The sequence below is a fragment of the Aquarana catesbeiana genome, linkage group LG08 (assembly GCF_042186555.1).
Source record: "Aquarana catesbeiana isolate 2022-GZ linkage group LG08, ASM4218655v1, whole genome shotgun sequence".
Classification (NCBI taxonomy): Eukaryota; Metazoa; Chordata; class Amphibia; order Anura; family Ranidae; genus Aquarana; species Aquarana catesbeiana.
In genome coordinates this window covers 99,253,493-99,273,923 of record NC_133331.1, presented here as the reverse complement: position 1 = coordinate 99,273,923, position 20,431 = coordinate 99,253,493, and the positions used below count along the sequence as shown (strand labels likewise).

Genomic DNA, 20,431 nt, shown 5'->3' with positions numbered 1-20,431 from the left:
GGTGTCACTCCTATATCCGCGTTTTCTACAGGCACGTGATCTTTTTTGGGATGTTTTTTGGGTAGAGGTACCATGGAGGACATCTTGAAAATGCCTCTCATGCAGCCGGCTCACTGCATTTGGATTGGGAAGTTTGGGCACAGCACCGTCTGGAAACAGAAGGGCTGTAATGATCTCTTCCTGGAATTTTAGGAAGGATCCAGCTTTTTCCTGATGCTTTGTATAGCACATAAGCGTTTAGCAGAGCCAATTGGAATAAGTATACAGACACCTTCTTTTTTTTTTTTTTTTTTTTTATTATATACCAGCGTCCGAGCCTACGGGCAATTAAGTACATCATCATCTGGTCGTTGGAAGTCCACCCCTCCCATGTTAAGGTTGTATTTGTGGACACAAAGGGGCTTCTCAACAACACCCATCACCGTTGTAATTTGGACTGTAATTTGGTCGTATCTGCATGAATGGAAGGCAGAACGAAAAAATTCTGTGTCCCCCCCCCCCCCCCCACTTCACTGCAAGCAATTCATTACACGTCAAGCAGGCTCTCCCCCCGTCCTATTGGGGGAAGCCCCAGCGATTAACTCGCACGGTGCCTCATGCACCAATTCCAAAATCAAAAAGGTGACTAAAAAGTGGCAAGCTTGGGTAATGATTGTCCATGTACAAGTAGTACCCCTTTCCGAATAAGGGTGACACCAAGTCCCAAACGATCTTACCACTGCTCCCTATGTAGTCTGGGCAGTTGGGGGCTCCAGGCTGCTATCTTATCCCTCGTAAACCAGAAAACTATATGTATAGCCTGTGGCCCTGTCACAGAGCTTATACATCTTGACCCCATATCTGGCACATTTGCTGAGGAGATACTGTTTGAAAGTAAGGTGGCCAGACAACTTAATCGGGGACTCATCAATGCAGACAACTTGATCGGGAATAAACAAGGCTGCAAATTGTTGGTTGAAGTGGTTTATGAGGGGCTAAATTTTGTGGAGCTGGTCATATTCAGGGTCAGAGTTTATTGTGATTGAAATACATGCACCGCCAGATTTGCTCGTATCTAGTCCTGGTCACGGCATATGGTGAATTGGGTCACTGGACCAATATGATCGCAACTCACTCTTTTTAGTAATGCCCATGAGGGATAGGCCCATAAAGGTCTTAAATTCGGGAACCATTATAGGTTTCAATTTGCGGCGACAAATTGACCAGCATATAAATTGCTTTGGTCCACAATAGTTCTGTACAGATCTTCTGTGAAAAACAGCTTGTAAAAGTCAAGGGAAATTTCACCTGAATTCTGGGTTGGCCAGTGAATGGGGGGCAAGTGGTTAAAGTAGACCTATAGACAAAGCTTTTTTCATTTCTTTCTGGATAGAGTAAAGGGGCGTTGTAACCCCTGTAAGGTTTATTTTTTTTTTCTATCTGTGTCCCATTGGGAGATTTTATGTTTACTTTCTGTTCCACAGCCAAAAAGGAAGCGAGAGGAAATCCCTGCAAATCTCTTGGGGACCCCCGGGACACCAGAACTAGTGCCCCATTGGAAGATTTCCCCTCTTTTACTTGGGACAATTCAAAATTTGGGATTTTCTTTTACTTTCACTTTCAATGATAATGGTAAACAGGACAAATAGAGAGCATCTCCCTAATGGGGGAACAGACAGTAATATAAACTGACAGCTGTTCTAATCCCTCTTTACCCTATCCAAAACAAAAAAAAAACATTTTTATACTTTAATTATAATAAAACTCAGTGGAATTTGGAATTGCATAATGTCAGGATATGTGTATTTTTAAGTTTTTTTGTTATAAGTGGCTGCACACTAATAGTGTATAAAACAGTTGTTAAATTCATCTAGTGAAATGTGGAAAAAAAAAAACAGAAGTAATGCTGCCGGTTTAAAGTGCAGTTACCTACTTGCAGTAGGTGATATACATCTTGATAGTGATGAAGCTTGCCCTTCCCTTTCTGCCTACTGCAAATTCTTCTTGGCCAGGTAAGCTACTTATTTTAGTAGTAGCCCATTTGGGATGTGTGGGGTAAGGGTGAGGGAGCTTTGTCTGTCGGATATGGCTGGGATTCGGCTGTTCCAGGAGAGTTTGGAAGTCTTCTGAGGTGTTTAATGAATGCACAAAGGGCATGTGACCTTTTCAATAACTGACAAAACCTACAAAATGTGACTCAATCCCTTTAAAATTTTAAAGGCTGATTTTATTTTTTTTTTAAAGTAACAAATAGAGGTCGACCGATATTGGTTTTTCTCTGGCCGATCCTGATATTTAGAAATTGCGGTGGCCGATGGCCGATATGTGATGCCGATTTTTTTGGGCCGATATATTAGGCCGATTTTTTTTCTTTTTTTTTTCCCCCTTCATCTCATAAAATCTAACAGTTAGACCCCTTTCACACTGGGGCGTTTTTTTAGGCGCTTTTGGGCTAAAAATAGCGCCTGTAAAGTGCCTGTAAAACGGCTTCCCTACAGTCTCAGTGTGATATCCCGAGTGCTTTCACACTGAGGCGATGCGCTGGCAGGATGTCTTTGGAGTGGTGTATACCGCTCCTCCACCACTCCTGCCCATTGAAATGAATGCGCACCGCTGCCGAAGCGGCTGCAAAGTGTTTCGGCAGCAGCACTTCAGGGGCGCATTTAACCCCTTCCTCGGCCGCTAGCTGGGTTATAAGCGCCCCGCTAGCAGCCGAATAGCGCCGCTAAAATGACGGTAAAGCGCCGCTAAAACTAACAGCGTTTTACCGTCAACGCCTGCCCGCTCCAGTGTGAAAGCAACCTTAAGTAATAAGTGATACAGAAAATTTTTTACATTTAAACATTTATTGAACAAAACAAACCTCCAATCAGTTCACTTGTATGTATAATTTAGATAAAAAAAAAAAAATAACTATATCTTAAATATTAAATACACAAAAACAGGTAACCAAAACTTTTGGACGAAAAAAAATGGGCTAACTTTACTGCTTATTTTATTTTAAAAAATTGCGTTTGAAAGACCGCTGCGCAAATACCGTGTGACATAAAATATTGCAACAACCGCTATTTTATTCCCTAGGGTCTCTGCTAAAAAAATATATATATATAATGTTTGGGGGTTCCAAGTGATTTTCTAGCAGAAAATACAGAATTTTTACTTGTAAGCAACAAATGTCAAAAAAGATTTAGGCCTCTTTCACACGGATGATCCGTATGTCCGTTTTTCATCCATCCGTTTTCGGATGAAAAACGGACATACAGTCATCCCTATGGAGCGTCGGATGTCAGCGGTGACATGTCCGCTGACATCCGACCCCGCTCCGATCCGAAAAGTGTAACGGAGGAAAAACCTACTTTTCCCTCCGTTTTCGGATCGGATCGGATGACGACGGACACTACGGACCGTCATCATCCGATCCCCCCATAGGGGAGAGCGGCGCTCTGACAGGTCCGTCGCTGCACAGCGTGCAGCGATGCACCTGTCATCTTCCTGCTCAGCGGGGATCGGCGGAGCGATCCCCGCTGAGCCAGCGTGTGTTCACGGGGCGGATCATCACTGATCTGCCCCGTGTGAAAGAGGCCTTAGTCTTTAAATGGTTAAACTGAGAACTTCTACACACGGAGTTCAGTCTATTGATAAAAGAACCTGAAAGAGATACAATGTATCTTCTTATCAGACTTGGCAGGCTGCCCAGAGGAGGAGAGAAGAAACCTTCAGACAACTTGCAATTGACTTCTATTACAGAAGTCATTTGCAAGTCCCGCTGAAGTTATAATCGGCTTTTTTTATCAGCACAATCGGCAGATGCCGATTAAGTAAAAAAAGACAAATATCGGCCGATATATCGGTCGACCTCTAGTAACAAACATGTCATACTTACCTGCTTTGTTCAATGGATTTGCACAGAGCTGCCCAGATCCTCCTCCTTTTCTCGGGTTCCCCACTGGCGCTCCTGGCCCCTCTTTCTTGCCGAGTGCCCCTCATAGCAAGCTGCTTGCTATGGGGGCACTCGAGCAGGCTCACTCCCGAGCCGCTGCCCTGTCTGACAATTCAGACAGAGTGTGGCTTGGCCCCACCCTTGCTCTCTCCTCATTGGCTCACTGGCTGTGATTGACAGTAGTGGGAACCAATGGCTCTCGCTGCTGTCTCAGCCAATGAGGAGACAGAGACCCCGGAGAGCTGCTGCTCTCGTGCACATTGCTGGATCAAGATGGGTATAGGTAATTATTTGGGGGCGCTGCTACACCTCGAGCCTTTACATCCACTTTAAACTGAACTCCAGGAATGATCTGTATTGCATATTAATATTGGTTCAGCTTGGCACAATGTAAGTGTGCATATCCCAAAAATGATGGGCCGTAAGGGAAGCTGAAAATCACTTTAGCAGTCAGCGCTACTACAGTAATAGCCATGAACTTCGGGGTCCTGCCAGGGTTCTGTGTAAACGACTTCCCAATGGCACACTGATGTCACCACCCCTACTCACTGCCCCGTCCCAACAGAGAACACCCTGTATTCACTGAAAAAAGTACAAGGCTTTCAATGAATGGCAGCAGTGCCAAGCAAGCAGCCTCCTGTGATTAGTGTGCAGAGGGAAGGCCGCTTGCCCAGAACCTAAACCGAAGCCAGAAGATTACAGCTATCCCTGTGGTAATCCCGAATACTACTGTGAATTTCAGCTTCCCCAGCAGCCCATGAGGTATAAGATTTGCATACTTACAGTACATTGTACAAAGCTGGACCAATTTAAAAGACAAATCTGGAAATTAAAAAAAAGAACTATTATACTCCCCTAGGTGGAAGCAGCATCGGTCCCCCACCTCCAAGACCAAGAATTGAGCAATCAAAGACCACTGATCGCTCAGTTCTTGGTCTTCAGAGAGCTGGTAACTGAGTCAGTCTCTCTGCTCTACCCCTCTAGCACTCACTCGAGCGCTGGGCTGTGGAGGGGGCTGGAGATGCTGGCTCGGGCTTTCAGCAGATCACTGAGAGGCTGAGCCACCTGGCCGTCCAGGCTTCTGGGTAAATCCCGACAGTAAAGTCTGGATCTCTCCAGAGCCTTGACCGGAGGAGTTAGGTTAGCTGACAGCAGACTTTTTAGCCTGCTGTCGGCTGAATACGGATCACAGGAGTGCAGAACGAAGTGCACACCTGTGACCTACAAACAGGAAAAGTAGGGCCAGAAGAACTTTTGGCCCTACTTCTCCTCTTTTTAAAGCGGAGTTCCACCCAAAAGTCGAACGTCCGCTTTAAGCGCTCCTCGCCCCCTAATTCTTTTGGGGGGAGCAGGTACCTAATTTTGACAGGTACTTAGCTCCCAGTTCCACTCGGACTGCCTAGGTGGTGACTCCTCTCCCCCTCCTTCCCTGCCTGCAATCTTCTGGGACATGTCACAGGTCCCACTCAGCCACTAAGAAGGCGCCGCACGACTCGCACAGTGCGCACACCGCTGTGAAGCTGCAAGCTGTCACAGCCGGGTGCCCACATTTGCAATGTTGGCGCCGAGGAGAAGGAAAGGAGCGAAGCTTCGGGCGGCCGCATCGCTGAACCATGGGACTGGTGAGTGTCTGTTTATTAAAAGTCAACAGCTACACTTTTTGTAGCTGCTGACTTCTAATAAACTTAAAAACGAGTGGAACTCTGCTTTAAGTATGCAATAGATCAGTTCTGGAGTTCAGCTTTAAATGAACCAACATTCATTCTTTCAGCTTTGTTTCCACTGAATGGCCCGTTGTTTCTCATTCCTCTGTACTGTACCCAAAAAAAAAAAAAAGCTTTAGTTTTTATCTTTTCATCTGTGCATCTCGGCTGAAATCCATAATAGTGTTATGAATATTCATATGCACAGTTTTCAGAAAACCATCTTTGTTCCCAGTGGAACCGCAGCAGAATGAGGGGAAATGAGTATATGCCTGTTTTCCATATCCCTCCATCCCATTCCTAGCTGCGCCCAGAGTTTGTCCACAAGGGCTGCTGGTCTTTAGAGTCTGTCTCTGAGGGGTAATTACATATAGCACTGTGCTGGAGGAAAGCCCCAGGATGAAGGGGGGTGAGCCTTGCGCGTCCTGCAATTGTTTCCGTAATGCAGAACAATTAGGCTAATGTTTGCTGTGCTAATGGCATTCAGCAGTAGAAAGGAGTATATTGATGGTAGCTCCTTGTCCTGTTGTCCTAGGGTGGCCCTTTGCTCAGAGAGGTCCATATTCCCGTTATAATGAGGAGCTGCTCCCTAACCCTGTGTGTGTATTTAGTGGCCACATTTCCTGCAACTATTCTAAGGCATGGATTGTTCCTTCTGAATAAAATACATAGTGTTTAAGCTTCCTCTTAAAGTGGGAAAAAGAACTAAACTTTTATTTTTGGGAAGTGGTACAATAAGAATACTTGTTCTGAAGCATCTCCTGGTTGCTAGAATGATTGTGTGGCAGCTCAGTAATGACTCTCTTGCTTTCAACATCATGTAGCAGCTTATACACTGCACCTTTTATAGTGGCTGTATTATACCCTTTGTCATATAGCAGCTGCATCTCATATATTTGCATAATATAACCGCATTGTTGCACACTGTATCTTATAGCAGCCACAGGTTCACACGATATACAACACAGCAGCTGTATGTGAGGTCATCTCTAGTTATTCTTTTACCCAACCCAGGATTGAAAAAAAAAAAAATCTAAAAGTTGATCTGTTCTTGATGATGCCTCTATTTTAGTCATAGAACATTATGGGGTTGACAGCAGGAAGATTGAGAATACATTGGCTGCAGACAGAAAAATTAAATACCATGGCTGGGATGATAGGAAAAAAACATGGGCAATGCACTTATCTGTCATCCTTTTTATAAAAGAAAATGGACAAATGTTGTTTGTTCAGTGAATGCATTCATTTTACGGATATATTTGTCATATTATTTTGCGCTTATGAACCCATTGGCCATACATTAGATTTTAAATATAGGTCCATTTTAAAATGAATAGTGGCTCATAATCGTTGACTTATTCGTAGTAACATTTAGGATTAATTTACTCCAGCCTGTGCACTAAAACGTGTTTGCTGGTGAACATTGTGTAGGGGTGTTTTGAAGCATTATTAACATGCATTACACGTGGTTTTACTTTTTTATTTACCGTTTTGAAGTGTCCACAAAATAAACAATTATTTCACAGCAGTGTGAGTTGCACTGTGTAAAAATGCATTTTAAAGTACTTTGTAAAGCCAATTTTTATTCATTTTTTTTTTTAAATAAACAGCTCACCCTTACTTGCTTTGTGCAATGATTTTGCAGCCCTGATCCTCCTGCCCACTGCCGAGTACCCCTATAGCCAGTGTTAATTTTGGCAGCAAATTTCAATTTAGTTTTAGTTTTAGTCTTAGTCTTAGAACTAAATGGCATTTTAGTTTTAGCCCCATTTTAGTCTTCTGCAATTGTTTTAGATTTAGTCACTAAATCTCCAGGACATTTTAGTCGACTAAAATCCCCAGTACATTTTAGTCGACTAAAACTCATTTTAGTCATCTAAAATCAAATGGGTGTAGTTAAATTGTAATGCTTTATTTAAGCATTTCTCTACAATTTCCAAACTCATATGCTGCTGGAGTGAAAAATCTAATATGTTATTATTTATAGTGTTAAGGTATGAACATGCAATGCAGACCAGTGTTAATTTTTACATCAAATTTCAATGTAGTTTTAGTCTTAGCCTTTTGACTAAAATGTCATTTTAGTTTTAGTCGTATTTTAGTCATCTCAATCGTTTTAGTCGACTAAAATGTTTTAGTTGACGAAATTAACATTGCCCATAGCAAACCACTTGCTACGGGGTCACTCGTGCTTGCTCACTCCCGAGCCCCGCTCTCTGTGTCCATAAGACAGAGTGCAGCTCAGCCCCGCCCCCCGCTCTCTTCTCACTGGCTGTGATTAACAGCAGCGAGAGATAATGGCAACTGCATCTCAGCCAACAAGGAGGGATAAACCCAAGAGAGCCTTGGCTCTCATGCACATCTCTGGATCGAGATGGGGCTCAGGTAATTTTTAGGAGTGCTGAAGGGGAAGTTGCACACTGAAGGGTGTTTACCTCCATACATAAACTATATGAAAGAAATGTAAAGAAATTTGTTCACAACACAGGCTTTTTTCTAGAACAGGATATAGATAATGTAAACGCACAGCCGGTGTTTATAAGCCGTTTGGAACCCAGCTCAAGAATCTTTATTGTGATTCTTGAGGATTTTGGAGAATGAACTTCACATTAAAAGCAGCTAGAGAGCTCAGGGATGGCTTGTTTAAAGCCTTTATTGCTTTGTTATGAAAAATGGTAAACTGTTTAATGTGCATAGTCTGGGTACAAGTGCACTCTTGATGAGTGTCTCACCCAGAAGCTTCAACCTTCATTTGGGTCATGGTCTAACAAAGAGGCGATTTGATATTATAGCCATTTACTTGTTTCTGTAATAACGTTCCCCACACTGTTGATGATAGCGTTGACTCATTTCACACAGGGTAATGTTCCAGTCCAGACATGCCTTATGTGGATCGTCAGAATCGTATTTGTGGCTTCCTGGACATCGAGGAGCATGAAAACAGTGGCAAGTTTCTGCGGAGATATTTTATCCTGGACACCAGCCAGAATAGCCTGCTTTGGTACATGGACAATCCACAGGTGAGCCCGACACAGACAATGTGTACACAGCAATGATGCACAGCAGAAATTTATATAGATCAAGTCAGCCTGTCTGTTATGCTAATGCCCTCTCATCTTTTGTGGTTAGCTTATAACCAGGTAAATTAGCTGGTGTCAATATCCTTTTGCTAGTTTTATGTATAATTAGTTGTGGTTGTTGTAGCCCTGTTTCTAGTATTTTTTTTTTTTTGTATTATTTCTGAATGTTTTCTGTTTTTGCAGAACCTTCCTGCAGGTTCCCCTTCTGTAGGGTGTCTTAAGCTCACATATATTTCAAAGGTAAGCTTTTTACCATTTTGAGAACTGTATCAAAACAAGTCCTGTCACCTATTGCTTTGCATTTCTGCCTGAGGACTTGTCTGTTTATTTTTGTTGGTCTCATTTCGTGCTCTTGCTCGACAGGTGAGCGATGCCACCAAGCTCAGACCAAAGGCTGAATTTTGTTTTGGTGAGTATGTGATTGATGACTTTGGTTGTGTGCTTTTCCAGTATTGCATCATGTGATCTCCAGTAAAGCGTTTAAGTTCCATTCTCGCACAGATACATTAATTGGACTGTAAATTTACCGTGGATTTTTATTCCATATGACATAAGGCTGATGTTTATAAACTAGAGGAAAGAAAGTGAAGATGTGGCCACAAACTGAATTCCAGCTTATGTTTTTCTAATAGAGAAAAAAATAGAATTCCCTCCTTTATATATATGTTGTTGCTTTGTCGTAGGCTTTGAGCAAATTACCAGTACTTTGTTTATGTTTAAAGTGGTTCTAAATAGGGATAGGCTGAATGGACCCCTGTCTGGTTCCCAACAGAACTTTCGAACACCGTGAAAGTTCGTACCCAAATATCGAACCCCTTCAAAGTCAATGGGACCCGAACATCAAAAATCAAAAGTGCCCATTTTGAAGGCTTATATGCAAGTAATTGGGTATACAATGGTTATAGGGGTCCAGGTCCTGCCCTGGGGGGACACGTATCAATTAAAAAAAAAAAAAAAAAAAAAAGTTTGTGAAAAGCGTCATTTTTAAATGAGCAGTTTTTTTTTTTTTTTTTTTCGTGAAAGCATAAAAATGAAAAATTCCTTCCAATATAGTGAGTGCCTGGGGGTCCCCTTAGTCTACATGTAAAGAAGAAGATCTGTACCATGTCTAGAATCTGCTGAAGCAATAATTGCATTTGTAAAGCCAAAAAAATTACATTTTCCCTGCAAGCTGCCTTTATTTTGTTCAGCAACAGCTGGGGAGCCAGTGTGTATGATGAGGCCACAGTGTAGTGCACTGGGAACAAGATTAGAGATTTTTTGGATACATTCTGGTGTCACTTTGGATAGAAGTAACTTGTGTGTAAAAAAAAAAAAAAAAAAAAAAAAAAAAAAAAAAAAAAAAAAGAATTGGCCTTGCTGTAAAAAATTGCAATGACATGCACCTGTCAAACAGGTGCAGAAAAATTGGTCTTTGGGTGTCGATGGCACCTTCCCACTGTAACTATGGAGCCTCGAAGTCCTGCAGAGATTCCACATCCCAAAAAGACTTAATCAGTGACATTGGTATCAAGGGCTTCATAGCTGGTAATCCAGGACTGATTAATTTTTTATAAAAGTCAAACGGTCCACGGAGTCGGTGGACAGACGCGTTCTATGATCAGTAACGAAACCTCCTGCAGCACTGAATGCCCATTCTGAAAGCATGCTGGATGCAGGGCAGCCCAACAACTCAATAGCATACTGGGCAAGTTCTGGCCAGTGGTCTATTCTCATGACCCAGTAAGTCAGTGGATCGTCAGCTGGAAAGCTCTCCATCTCTGTTTTGGCCCAGTGGTAATCGTCCACCGTGTGATGCAGACGCTGCCGATTGGATGTGGAAGCTAACAGCCCTGGGCGGCGAGGACTAAAAAAATTCCGAAATGCTTCACTTAGGCACTCCAACGCTCCTCTCTTGACCAACAGAAGACTCAAAACTATGTTTTTCACGACACTGTAACCTACTGGAGTCAGGAAAAACATTTACTATAATCCTCTTTAACGTGTCCTCAAGAGATTTTATCTTCTGCACTCTCTGAGGGGACGGGATGAGTTCTGAGACCTTCCCCTTTATAATGGTGGTCAAGGAGGGTTGCCAGCCAGTAATCATCCTTCTCCTTTATACTATGTATTCTTGGGTCCTTTTGCAGGCTTTGAAGCATGAGGTTGCCCATGCGCCTCAAATTTGCAGAGGCTTGATAAGCAGACTCCTCGGGGTCACTCAGGAGGACAGCATCTGGAACTTCGTCCTCCCAGCCACCTACTACTCTCAAGGGTCCTGGGGTTGGAAAGCCATCGCTTACAGATTGACGCATGTCTTCCTCTTCTTCGAAGCCTATGAAAGTGCCAGAATCCTTCCCCTGAGAGGAAAGGAAGTCCTCCTCTTCCTTCTGCAGCTCTGCCTCCAGTGCCCTGTCCATAATGCCATGCAGAGTCTGCTCTAGCAGGAACACAACAGGGATTGTGTCATTGATGCATGCACTGTAACGGCTCCCCATCCTTGTGGCCTCCTCAAATGGTGACAATACAGTGCATGCTTCCTTAATGATCAGTCATTGGCGTGGGAAAAAAGAGCTGCCTCGGCCCGAGCCTGTTGTCGCGCCTTATTCGCACAGGTACTTGTTCACGGCCCTCTGCTGCATGTATAGCCGCTACAACATTGCCAAAGTAGCAATCCACCTGGTGGGCTTGTCACAAATCAGGTGGTTTATGGTCAGGTGGATTTCCCGCTGAATTTCAGCCAACCGAGCACTGGCTGTGTATGACCACCTGAAATGGCTACAGACTCTTCTGGCCTGCTTTAGCACATCTTGCAAACCTGGGTATGTATTTAGGAAAGGCTGCACCACCAAATTGAGGACATGTGCCATGCATGGCACATGTGTCAACTCTCCCTGTCTAAGGGCGGACAGGAGGTTTGCGCCATTATCCCACACCACCATTCCTGGCTCCAGCTGGCATGGTGTGAACCACCTCTGGGCCTGTCCCTGCAGAGCTGCAAGAATCTCTGCTCTGGTGTGGTTTCTGTTCCCTAAGCACACCAGCTGAGGCACTGCATGGCACCTTTTAGCCTGACTGTGGGAATAGCCCTTTGAATGCTTTAAAGGGTACCTGATGTTCATAGGACAGTTCTGCAGAAGAGGGCATGGAGGTGGTTGAGGAGAGGGTAGAGCTCTCAGGTCTGGCATCATCACCACCAGGGTAGAGCTCTCAGGTCTGACATCATCACCACCAGCTGTATGGAGACATGGGGGCACAACAAGCTGCAGCACCGAGCCCTGTCCTGCATTCTATCGAGTTGCAAGCAGCGTTACCCAGTGTGCCGTTAATGAAATATATCTTCCCTGCCCATGCTTGCTGGACCACGTGTCAGCAGTAAGGTGGATTTTACGGCCGACTGCCTTGCCTATTGATGCCAGAACATTCCCTTCCACGTGATGGTAGAGAGATGGAATGGCCTTACATGAAAAGTAGTAGCGACTGGGAACCTGCCATTGTGGTTACAGCACACATTGTGTGAATTCACGGAAGGGGGCAGAATCCACCAGGCTGAAAGGCAGAAGTTGGAGAGCCAACAGCTTTGACAAGCTTGCATTTAGACGCTGGGCATGTGGGTGGCAGGGACTGTTTTTTTTTTTTTTCCGCTGCAGTAGATGGGGCAGAGAAATTTGCTGGCTACAGTCTACAGCTGGTGGTGTGCTGCTAGGACCTGGGACACCCTGTGCTATACCATCATCCCTGTCAGTGGAGGCTGCTGAAAGATAATGACTCGGTATAGCAGGGGCAGACTGAAGTGGGTAAGGAGGAGCAGGGACAGATTTGTGCCCCTTTTGTGTGGCTTTTAGGCGCTCTTGCCAACAGGCTGAGTGGTTGGACGTTAAATGCCTTGTTAAGCATGTGGTACCCAAGTGATTGGTGTTTTTGGCATGTTTGATGTGCCTGAGACACAGTTTGCAGATAGCAACAGTGTGATCTGCTGCAGATGTACTGAAAGGCCCAGACAGCTGAGCTTTGGGGAGTGGGTCGGGGGATAACAGCTTCAGAATGTGATGGAATAGGGTGGCTGCCCTCTCCTCTTTCTTGATGTCGGCCTCCTTGGGGTTGTGCCACCTCACCTTCAGTTTCCTCCTCTGCTCTATCTGGCACCCAAGTCGCATCAGTGACATCTTCATCTCCTCCATCTTCATTACCACTGGAGACAACTTGGCAATGCTGCGGCTTGGGAAACATGAATGCCAATTTGTCTACCAGTGTTCCTCCCTCTCCGTAGGCTCATGTTCCTGCCATCCTTAACCTCAGAACCAACATCGGAATCCAGTAATGGCTGGGCATAATCAAGGAGCAAGTGGCTGACGCTGTGGTCAAATAACTGACTCCTCAATGGCTGATGTTGGGGCTATGACAGGAATAGATATGGACAAGGAGGCAGGTTTATCCACTCTGGCAACTGCAGGGGACTGCACACTTGTCCCTGCTTGCGTGACAGAGGAGGAGGAAGGATTAGTAAGCATGCTGTGGCTGGATAGCACGGGCAAACTCACCAAAACAGGAAATGATGCCCTGCCCGAGTACTGACCACCACGTCCACCTTTGCCTGTGGACACATTTGTTGCTGGCCCCCTTACAGTGCCAAGGGAACGTCTGCCTCTCCTTGTTGTCCTTATTGGGAGGGAGGGGGCGGTGCTTATAAGCAAATGTAAAGAAGAAGTTGAAATCTACGTAGATGCACTTTAATCAATGTAAAGAGGTGTTTGGTGCACTTTAATTTGAGTACTCGCACTACATAGACACACTCCACGGATGCACTATAATATACTGCGATATAATGCACCAAAAGTACAGTGACGCACAGAACTATGACGTTAAACTGGTAGTAATGCACAAAACTATATGGCGTTAAACTGGCAGTGTTCAACTGTCACTACACCGCTTTCTGAACTGTCCCTACTCTACACTAATATATGGATGACATGGTCTCACTACACTACAGTGAAACTGTCTGAGCTGTCCCCTACTCTAGCTGCACACTATGCAAAGCTGAATAATGGTCCTCCTCACTACACTCACACTATCCCTAGACTGACACTAAACTAATATTCTACACTGACAATTGAAGCAAAATAGCACAGTAACTAATAGCACTGGACAGAGCCCTGTTCTCTCTTCATGCTGAAATTGCACTGAAAATGGCTGCCATTGAAAGAATACTTTTTATACTGTGGGGTGGGAATGAGCCATGATTGGATAAAGTCATGATGACGGTGTCCAATCATGACTCTGACGGTGCTCTGTGCCCTGATTGGCTGAAGCTTTAACTGCTTCAGCCAATCAGGGCTTGCAATGCACTGTCGAATGACCGGTTTGTTCGGATGTTCGCCGAACGAGCGAACAACGAAAGTTCGCCCCGAACTTATGCCAGGGATGGACCGTTCGCCCATCCCTAGTTCTAAAGCCAGAAGGTTTTTTATCCTAATGCATTCTATACATTAAGATAAACATTCGATGTGCAGCAGCCCCCCTAATACTTACCCGTGCCCCATCTCGATCCAGCGATGTTGCACGAGAGACTTGGCTGACCAGGACTCCTCCTGATTGGCTGAGACACATGGGGTGCCATTGGCTCCTGTTGCTGTCAATCAGTCAGTGAGCCAATGAGGAGAGAGAGGAGATGGGACTGAGCCATGGCTCCGTGTCTGGGCACAAAGAGCAGTGGCTTGGGTGCCCCTATATCAAGCTGCTTGCTGTGGGGGCACTCTGCAGGAGGGAGGGGCCAGGAGCGCCGGCCAGGGACCCGGGAAGAGGAGGATCAGCAGGTAAGTATAACATGTTTGTTTTTTTTAAACAACAAAAACCCAAGACCTTAGTATCACACTAAATAATTCTAAAAGGTGTTTTTTTTTTTTTTTTTTTTTTAAATAACAAAACACGTTATACTTACCTGCTCTGTGCATTTGGTTTTACACAGAGCAGCCCCGATCCTCCTCTTTTTGGGTCCCCTGTTGGCAGTACTGTCTGCTCCCCTCTGCCAGGTGCTCCCAATAGCAAGAATCTTTCTATGGGGGCACTCGAGCAGGCTCAATCCCAAGCCACACTATTGTGAATGGACATTATCCATTCACACACAGGAAATAGGATGGGAAATAGCCCATTGAGGATTAATGTTCCAGTGATAACTGTGTAAAAAGGGATTTCCCCTTGCTTGCATCCATTTCCACTGACTTTCAATCAGTGGCAGCTGTAACATTTTGGAATCCCCCTAATTTTCCGTCCTGGAGACAATGATCCGTTCTGATGTGATCATCAGGGAACCCTCAAAGCCTAAAAGTAACCTAAAAAAACTAAAAGGGGTTTTCAAGTGTGTGTAAAGTCCAAACTGTTTTATATTGTTTAAAGAAGGGTTAGGCCTCCTTCACAGGTGGGTGAGGATAGTTGCAACCATTCAGCCTGTGCAAAGCAATGACAGGTTGACGACAGCCACAGCTGTCTGCAGGTGTTCAAATGTAATTGCAGATGGCGCAATTACCTGCAGTTAGGGACAGATGCAAATAAAGTGTTACTAAACCCAGGACCGTGCATTCACTATATCTGGTCTTCCGTAATACACAGAACATGATAATGCAATTATTTTAGTAAATATAAACTGCTAAATACCTTTTCTCATCAGCAGTATATATCAGCCTTGTGACTTCTATCAGTGTCTGGTTTAAAATTTTGTAGGAGTTTTTATTCTACTCTGACTGTCCTATGAGGCTGCAGGACCCTTGACCCCCTGTCTGGCCAGTGCTGATTGGCCCTGTGCTGATCACATGCACTCTACCAAGAAAAAAAAACGGCTCTAGCAATACACCCCAAACTGAAAATATGCAGAGCAACTTCAGAGGCTTTGTACTATCAGGAGATGGAATGCGGACAGTGGAAGAAGGAAGAAAGGGAGGATCAGAGAAGGCAGGATCCAACAGCCTTTTTACACAATGCAGAGGATTAACCCCTTAGGTTCCCCAGTGTGTATAAGAAGCATTCTTTACTGCATGTACACACGGATTTTACTGTTGTGGGTTTAGTAACACTTTTAACTGCTCACTGGCTTTTTGTTTTTTTAAAGAACTCCCGTGTTTAATTGTCTAATTCTGAATTCTCCACTCCACACTTCTGGTATAGGTATTGATACCACTGAGAGATTCTCCATGTGTTCACTCATTCTACATTATAGCAAAACCAGCAGGGTGAGGCTTTTTCTTACTACTTAATGGCTGCGGTGGAAAGGGTGAAGCCAGGAACCAGTGGTACCGCTGACATGTAGGAGCCAGTGTGTATTTCAGATACCAGCAATTTATCTGTTAAAGTAGGTCATACCACTCTTGAAGTAGCCAAACTTTCTGTTTTATGTGGTAGTCAGTCATGTATCTTATGTATCCCTTTACCAGAGGCTGCAGGTGCATTAGGCTCAGCTTCAACAGGCATTGATTTTTGTTGGGCTTTCAGGCGGAAAATCTGAGCAGTCTCTTTATGGTAAAACTGACCTATTTTAGGATTTGCTTTGTCCTACAAAACGTGTCACTTAGTAAAAAGCATCTCTTTGCTTGAACTGAAATGCCTATTGATCTGTATTTAGATAGACACCCTTATTGCTACTTTCAGGAGCTTGTTTAAATACTGATTTCTGTCCAGCAGACCCTCCTGAGATGAGCTATTTTAAGTCCAAGCTTCCTGTATAGATGTGCATCATTTTCCTCTCTTCCTGAGCAGCTTCCTTGCTATCTAACTCGTGTCACGTTTAAGACGTTGCTTTCTTTCTTTGAAAACTAAGCATAAAGGGAAACAGTTGTTGAAGGCTGTAAAAGTAGTAGTTTAGTAATTAATGAAAAAAGAAAGGAATCCTACACTTTGCCTCTCTGACATTGTGCCTCCTTGACATAGCAGGTATGGGCAGATGTTTTGTAAATTAGAGAGTCCGAAGGAGTGAAAACATTTTTAGGCTCAGGCTACAGGTTGTTTTTTTTTTTTTTTTTTTTTTTTTGGGGGGGGTTACTGGTCTACCTGAAGCTTTCCCAGCCCTGTGGTATAGAATAGTTTAAGGCACTAATGAGAGCAGTATAACCTGAGCATTTTATTTTTGTAGGCTTGTAGTTGAGGAATTAAAAGTAGCAGAAGGCTGTAATGGAAGATATCACAGTTGATGCTGGTGAACACTGGTGCAGAACTAAAGCTACCCACACACATACAGGGGTTTATTTACTAAAACTGAAGAGTGCACAATCGGGCTCACTTCTGCATAGAAACCAGTCGGCTTCTAGCCTCAGCTTGTTCAATTAAGCTTTGGCAATAAAACCTGGAATCTTAATGGTTTCTATGCAGATGTGAGCCTGATTTTGCACTCTCCAACTTTAGTAATGTTCAGAAAATATTCTACCATAAAAGTGAAAGGGCAAATGGTAGGTAAGGCCACACAAGGTTAGATTTCCATTGCGAACCAGAGAAATCACTCACCTCCCCCATCCATGCTATAACCAGTGTGGATGGAGGAATCTGGCTTTTGTGTTTTTAGTCATGGTTCAGCCGAACATTTTCCAGGTGGTGTTGAAGGGGCCACCCACAACTTGAAATTTCTCAAATTCAGCCATGTATGGCTGGCTTTGGATGGCCTGATCTTCAGGTGTTCCAGCCATCGCATCAAAAGTATACCGTTTTAAGAAGCTTCCATAATATTTGGATAATCACTCCACCCTACAGTTTAACAAAGGAAGTCCTTATTTGTTGGACAAACATTTTCAGTAGCTTTGAAGCATTGGCTTTTTGGTAGAAAATATCAAACAGTTCTGATTTAAATCTGCAGCATTAGAACAATAGTATTTTGAGCCTGATTTTAGAAACTTGAACTTGGGGACAACAATTTCAGAAAGAGAGTAACTAAAAAGATTTGGCAGCATAAATAGCAACACCATCAAGCCCAAAGTGGTTTCTCTTGTAAAGCTGGAATTTTTAATGCTTAAGTATCAAAAATATAGAATTTTTTTTTTTTTTTTTTTTTTTTTTTTTTTAATCTTAGTTACCCCAATGACACTCTAGCCATGTTCTTTTATCTGTATAGCCTACTAACTTTTTTTCAACATTGCTATTCCAAGTGTGTCTAGAGAAAAATTGTTGTATTTTTATTAGGGTTGTATGTCATTACTTTCTCTTTTAACTCTGTGTATAAATACAGTGGGGACGGAAAGTATTCAGACCCTCTTAAATTTTTCACTCTGTTATATTGCAGCCATTTGCTAAAATCATTTCAGTTCATTTTTTTCCTCATTAATGTACACACAGCACCCCATATTGACAGAAAAACACAGAATTGTTGACATTTTTGCAGATTTAATAAAAAAGAAAAACTGAAATATCACCTGGTTCTAAGTATTCAGACCCTTTGCTGTGACACTCATATATTTAACTCAGGTGCTGTCCATTTCTTCTGATCATCCTTGAGATGGTTCTACACCTTCATTTGAGTCCAGCTGTGTTTGATTATACTGATTGGACTTGATTAGGAAAGCCACACACCTGTCTTTTTATAAGACCTTACAGCTCACAGTGCATGTCAGAGCAAATGAGAATCGTGAGGTCAAAGGAACTGCCTGAAGAGCTCAGAGACAGAATTGTGGCAAGGCACAGATCTGGCCAAGGTTACAAAAAAATTTCTGCTGCATTTAAGGTTCCTAAGAGCACAGGGGCCTCCATAATCCTTAAATGGAAGACATTTGGGACGACCAGAACCCTTCCTAGAGCTGGCCGTCCAGCCAAACTGAGCTATCGAGGGAGAAGAGCCTTGGTGAGAGAGGTAAAGAAGAACCCAAAGATCACTGTGGCAGAGCTCCAGAGATGCAGTCTGGAGATGGGAGAAAGTTGTAGAAAGTTAACCATCACTGCAGCCCTCCATCAGTCGGGGCTTTATGGCAGAGTGGCCCGACGGAAGCCTCTTCTCAGTGCAAGACACATGAAAGCCCGCATGGAGTTTGCTAAAAAAACACCTGAAGGACTCCAAGATGGTGAGAAATAAGATTCTCTGGTCTGATGAGACCAAGATAGAACTTTTTGGCCTTAATTCTAAGTAGTATGTGTGGAGAAAACCAGGCACTGCTCATCACCTGTCCAATACAGTCCCAACAGTAAAGCATGGTGGTGGCAGCATTATGCTGTGGGGGTGTTTTTCAGCTGTAGGGACAGAATGACTGGTTGCAATCGAGGGAAAGATGAATGCGGCCAAGTACAGGGATATCCTGGACGAAAACCTTCTCCAGAGTACTCAGGACCTCAGACTGGGCCGAAGGTTTACCTATCAACAAGACAATGACCCTAAGCACACAGCTAAAAAATAATGAAGGTGTGGTTTCACAACAACTCCGTGACTGTTCTTGAATGGCCCAGCCAGAGCCCTGACTTAAACCCAATTGAGCATCTCTGGAGAGACCTAAAAATGGCTGTCCACCAATGTTTACCATCCAACCTGACAGAACCGGAGAGGATCTGCAAGGAGGAATGGCAGAGGATTCCCAAATCCAGGTGTGAAAAACTTGTTGCATTTTTCCCAAAAAGACTCATGGCTGTATTAGATCAGAAGGGTACTTCTACTGAATACTGAGCAAAGGGTTTGAATACTTAGGACCATGTGATAGTTTTCTCTTTTTAATAAATCTGCAAAAATGTCAACAATTCTGTGTTTTTCTGTCAATATGGGGTGCTGTGTGTACATTAATGAGGAAAAAAAGGAACTTAAATGATTTTAGCAAATGGCTGCAATATAACAGAGTGAAAAAATTTAAGGGGGTCTGAATACTTTCCGCCCCACTGTATGTGCATTTTTAAACCATTTTATAATTGTAAAAAGCCTGAAGAAAGGATCTAATGGGTCCCAAAAGCTTATATCTTTAATAATTTAAGTTGCCCAGTAAAAGGTATGACTTAAACTCCAAATTTGGAGATGGAGAAGCATACCTGTAGCATTTAATGCATGGCAGTACTAAGCTTCTGCTCAAAACAGTCTCTTTAAAGTGAAATTTCAGCTTAATCCTGACTAGCCTTAAAAATGTCCACTCCCCTCATCGAACACTAATGCTGACCAACCTGTATTAAAAAAAAAAAATGCATTAACTTACCTATTTTAAGCCCACTCCAGTCACGTTGATCCATGTCCCCTGTGTCAGCCAGCAGCAGCTGTAGAGGAGAGGAGGGAGAGCTGACAATGGATGGATCATAGGAACTTATGAGTGACGTTGCCTCCCTAGGCTTTTCCAGCCGTGGTCGAGGTCTCTCTACTCTCCCTTGCAGCCAGTGCTGGCTGAAGCCGGGGGTTCATGTGACCGGATTGTACTGAAAGTGGGTAAGTATATGCATCTTTTTTATACAGGTTTGTCAGCATAAGTGTTAAGAGGGGTATAGGAATTTTTTTAGGCTAAGTACTGGTTTAAGCTGAAATTCCATGTTAATGGGAGTCTTGTGCTAAAAGAAGCCGTGTATAGTAATTTCATCAAGTTGAGTGTTATAGTGAACTGCATAAAAAAAATGTGTATATGAATGAAATGAATAGCTGTTATGTAATCTTCAATAAGTTTACTAACCTCACCAGTGTCCCAAGCCGCCCCCCCCAATGCGTCCCTAATTTCCCACCTAAAAAAAAAATCTTTAATATAGGCATATTTACAGAGATATTAGCCCCATGTTTGTTTCCTTACCACTGTGCTTTTTTCAGAGATCGGAGACAAGTCTATCCC

The 20,431-nt window shown here is 43.5% G+C and overlaps 1 protein-coding gene across 3 annotated transcripts in view; it reads left to right on the top strand.

Annotated features, from left to right (window-relative positions):
- Positions 1 to 20,431, top strand: part of PLEKHA1 (pleckstrin homology domain containing A1) — a 138,342-nt gene that overhangs the window by 30,415 nt on the left and 87,496 nt on the right. For all 3 annotated transcript variants that reach the window (XM_073596211.1, XM_073596210.1, XM_073596209.1), the window contains exons 2-4: positions 8,482 to 8,642; positions 8,886 to 8,942; positions 9,066 to 9,111. In XM_073596211.1, coding sequence (XP_073452312.1) covers positions 8,502 to 8,642; positions 8,886 to 8,942; positions 9,066 to 9,111 — 244 coding nt within the window. In that variant the 5' untranslated portion in view covers positions 8,482 to 8,501. The remainder of the gene's footprint in view (positions 1 to 8,481; positions 8,643 to 8,885; positions 8,943 to 9,065; positions 9,112 to 20,431) is intronic.